The 4,444-nt window shown below is 35.4% G+C and overlaps 1 protein-coding gene across 1 annotated transcript; it reads left to right on the forward strand.

The window, feature by feature from the left end:
- Nucleotides 1-72: 72 nt before the first annotated feature.
- Nucleotides 73-4,427, forward strand: LOC113108762 (protein lifeguard 3). The gene is made up of 12 exons (XM_026272055.1): nucleotides 73-183; nucleotides 493-722; nucleotides 893-963; nucleotides 1,087-1,151; nucleotides 1,246-1,299; nucleotides 1,396-1,446; nucleotides 1,529-1,568; nucleotides 1,656-1,693; nucleotides 1,778-1,865; nucleotides 2,210-2,305; nucleotides 3,215-3,268; nucleotides 3,782-4,427. Exons 2-12 carry the CDS (start codon nucleotides 503-505, stop codon nucleotides 3,929-3,931), a joined length of 927 nt encoding a protein of 308 aa, XP_026127840.1. The 5' UTR covers nucleotides 73-183; nucleotides 493-502; the 3' UTR covers nucleotides 3,932-4,427.
- Nucleotides 4,428-4,444: the final 17 nt, after the last annotated feature.

A 4,444-nucleotide genomic window follows, 5' to 3' on the forward strand; every position in this document is an offset into this window, starting at 1 on the left:
AAATAAACAGGAGCGTAGTCCAGTGAGAACAGAACCCTGGAAACTGGAGACAGATCCTGGTTCCAGCCAATCAGAGCGCTCCAGTGCGCACCTCGCGCTCTCGCTGCATCACATGAGCAGAACAAGTTAATTCTGCACGCTCTCATTTCATTCGGTCCCGTTGCTGAGGTCACAGCAAACGTGGTAAGTGAAATACTTCTCCATTCATTTACAATTATTATAATTCTGCTGATGTCAGACTGGCAAAACAACTAAGAACATATATATTTTTGTTGTTTAAAGTGAAAATAAAGTGTATTGTTTCCATAGCTCCATGTATTTATTTAGTATAGCCTTACTGTCTTCTTGGAATGCATTGAATGCTCTCTGTATGTGTGTAAATAGAGAGAGAGAGAGAGAGAGAGAGAGAGAGAGAGAGAGAGAGTATTAAAATAGGTATTAATTTCTTAATTAAATTATTCAAGAACTTTAATTTTGTGGTTTGTGTTTCAGGGACATCACAATGTCAAAGTCAGATCCCCCTCCAAGTTATGAAGAGTCAAGACAGCAGCAGCATGGAAACTATCCATACCCTCCCTATGGATACCCAGTACATCCAGGGGTGTACACGGGCCCGGGACAGCCTGGCGCACACCCCCCGGCAGGGCATTGGCAGGGCCCTGGATACTGCCCTTCAGCAATGCCATCCTTTATAACACCAGGGATATTTCCCTCCAACCTTAGTAAGAACCAAGTTCTCATGTGAATAATGAAGTGTAACCTATGACTTCTCTGCTGTATTTCTTTGTTTCTTTTGTATGTACAAATCAAGTTTCTTACCAGTTGGGGGTCACTTTGTATAATTTTTATAATGCTCTAATGCATTTTTCTTGTATTAATTATTTTGTTTTAGGAGATGAAGAGGGCATTTCTTCATCTGGCGTATGGGACAGCATGAGTGTTCGACATGCCTTCATAAGAAAGGTATTGAGACTATCTATTTTAAAACCGAACTAGTACTACAGATTTCTCAGTGTATAAATGTAGCAATAATAATGAGCAATAGCTTCATGTAAAGATATTTGCTTGTGGTTGTTTCTGTACCAGGTTTACCTTATTTTAGCCGTCCAGCTGTTAGTCACTGCTTCAATCATTGCGGTGTTCACGTTTGTGTGAGTATGATAAATAAATTCAAAAAGCAACTGAACATAAATAAACAGTGCAATGAAATGAAATGGGTATTTGTGTACATCCCTCATCTTACAGTGAGCCTGTGCGTCTTTTTGTGCTCCAAAATCCTGCCATTTATTGGGCATCATTGTGAGTTATTTTACAGTCATGTCTAACAGATTGAAATGTTTTTTTAGATCTTTTATGATCTTGTAATGGTGAATTGTATTTATTTATTTCTCACAGCCCGGTGTATCTTGTTACTTACCTTATGCTGGTTTGCTGTGAGGGGCCGAGGTGAGTTTAGTCATTTTTAACTATTTACATTATAAGTAACAGAATATCTATTTAATAATGGAAATCCTGACTTGGTTTTTAGGAGGCGTCATCCATGGAATTTAATACTCCTTTTTATTTTTGTAAGTGATGATTGCATCGAGTTTTCGTGGACATTTCTGTTGAATTATTCATTGTAATTGACCAAACATGTTTTCTGTCCACCGCAGACCCTTACGCTGTCTTACATGACGGGAACAATATCAAGGTAAGACTAAAATGTCATCAGTTTCACACACTGCATATGGTTGGATTTAAACTCTTGTTTTTTTCCGTCTGGTGTTATTTACAGTTATTTTGATACCAAAGCAGTGTTCCTGGCCCTGGGCATCACGGCAGTAGTGTGTATAATCGTCACAATCTTCTGTTTTCAGACCAAGGTAAGACTTGCTGTGCTGTGGCAGCACCCAGAGACTGGTCGGTGGTGAATGCCACTTTGTTGCCGGTGTAAAATAACCCCATTGTATTTGATTACAATGATCGTCTGTCTCTTTTAAAACATTCATGGCTTACTGGTAAATGTCTCATGCTTGCTTGAGACAAAACTGTTTTTTTTTTTTTGTGTGTGTGTGTGTGTGTGCTCTGCTTTTAAACTGAACAATTTAGGCTTTTGTCTAATATTTTCTCCCTATTTTCCATATGAAATCTACTTATTTTTTACTTTTATTTATAGTATTACAACTTCTACAGTTTGCAACTGCTTACATTTTCTGCATTTGCACAGGTTGACTTCACTTCCTGCACAGGTTTGCTCTGTGCTCTCTGTGCTGTTCTTCTGGTGACTGGCATTATCACGTCCATTGTGCTCTCCTTTCAGTATGTAAGTGAGACCAGTTTAAAGCAGTGTTTCTCAACTAGAGGGCCACTAAGGGGAAATTTCTGAATTTATTATTTTAACATATTGACACTCACAGCTAATAAAACTGTTTGAAAACAAGCAGCTATGTCATAATTAAAGCAGAACATACTGGAAGAAATATGCTAATTCGAAGAGAACCTCTTTTGAACCTGAGAACCTCTGGTTTAAAAGAATGCTCTGTTATTTGTAATGCCTACATAGATCATGTAGATCAAAATCATTTTGACTTGTTCTTTAGTTTGTTGAAAAACAACAGGAAACACATTACAGTAATGCAAATACAATGGAAGTAAGTGGGTGGCACTATAAATAATAATAAAATAAAAAAAGACCCTCAGCAAGGTCTCAAGAGGACCAAAACATTTTTGAAATTAGACAAAACATCTAAGAGTACCAAGATTTTTTTTTTTTTTACGTACCCCCTCAACAATTGTTCATTTCCTTTAAAGAACCATGCTTCTTACAGACCAGAAAACATGGATATATGCCTATTTATAAAAAAAATGAAATATGCCCATTTATAATGAAAAACATATTTTAAAAAAAAATCCCTATCTGCTAAATCATGAATAGCTGATTAAGTCAGGTAAATAAATATAAATTCATAGGTTAAAAAGACTGGGATCCCTGAAGAACATTCAGCTCCAAAAAATGTGCCATTATTGTCTTTATAATGTCATAAGGAGTGCCAACATATTAAAATAAGTTTTGAACTCAGACTAGGGGGATTGACTTGTCTTGACAGGTGCCTATTTTATGTACTGTATATTTCACATATTAACATGAGATTGATGTGTCCTGTCTTATGAATGATTAACCATTAAAAAATACCCATTATAGTATAATATACCTACACCATCAATGTCTCAGGTGCCGTGGCTGCAGATGATGTATGGTGCTTGTGGGGCAATAGTCTTTACCTTGGTGAGTTTGAAACAATATTATGGGGAAAAAAAAAATATATTTTTTTCTATAAAAGAATTAACTAAATGTAATGTTTTTGCACACTAAATTGCATATTATTTACAATTAAATATACATATAAATCTATTATAGTACATTTTAAATGCTACTAGCAACTTTAAAAGTGATATGAAATTAGTTAATGTGCTTAAGTATGTTAGTCGACACAATAAATTGAATGTGTTTCTTTAAAGTGTGACAAAGATCAAAACAGTGGCTCAAAATGTACTCCAAAGTACAAAACTTTGATTTTGACATGACTACATTATTAAAAGTGTAGTGTAATTAAGTGTAAGAAACTGTATTGAAATAGTATTTTCTTAAAAGGCTCCCAAGTGGCCTTACCTTAAATTAATGTTGTATTATCTGCATGAGTAATTTTTTACATTTACTTTATTGAAGTACACATTCAATACAATTAAGCACACTTTTTTCCCACAATGGAATGCTAAACGACAGCTTGTCTTTTTATAGTTTTTGGCTTACCACACTCAGCTGCTCATTGGAAACCGAGAGAACAGCATCAGCCCTGAGGAATACGTCTTCGGAGCGCTTTCCCTCTATGTTGATATCGTCCAGATCTTTATCTTCCTCCTGCACATCACAGGAAGCTCTTCCGAGTAAACAGATAAATGCGTTTGAGCGTTTCGAATCTTTCTATGAGCTTATCTTGACTTTTTCAATCACACGGATCTCAACTATTACCTTCAACACTACTGACTGTTATTAAAATGATTTTGTTGTGTTGTTTCACATGTTGTTCCACCGAGGTTGCTCATACATTTACCAAATTGATTGTCACTTTATTTACAATGAGCACTTTATTTTTGTAACATAACACTGGTTCATTTGCATTTTAAAGAGTCTACTGTAAAAGCGTGAACATGTACTAAAACTGTGATTTGATATATAGCCTATAACCTGAAGGGCAATAAAACAAAGAAAAATGATCAACAAATGTATGATGACTATTGGAAATGAACTACACTGGCATTAAACCACAGAAAGTGATGTAATATTAACCTTCAGCGGTTGGGGAATCATTTAGTAAGTGGTAATGGTTTGATTTGATTATAAACAACATAAAAAATAATTTCCACATTTTTTTAGAAAAAAAAAAACAACAACTCAGAAACG

The sequence above is a fragment of the Carassius auratus genome, chromosome 9 (assembly GCF_003368295.1).
Source record: "Carassius auratus strain Wakin chromosome 9, ASM336829v1, whole genome shotgun sequence".
Taxonomy (NCBI): domain Eukaryota; kingdom Metazoa; phylum Chordata; class Actinopteri; order Cypriniformes; family Cyprinidae; genus Carassius; species Carassius auratus.

Coding starts and splice junctions, on each gene's coding strand:
- LOC113108762 (XM_026272055.1), top strand. CDS start 503: ATGTCAAAGTCAGATCCCCCTCCAAGTTATGAAGAGTCAAGACAGCAG. Junction 1,447..1,528: donor GTTTGCTGTGAGGGGCCGAG/GTGAGTTTAGTC, acceptor CTTGGTTTTTAG/GAGGCGTCATCCATGGAATT. Junction 2,306..3,214: donor TTGTGCTCTCCTTTCAGTAT/GTAAGTGAGACC, acceptor TCAATGTCTCAG/GTGCCGTGGCTGCAGATGAT.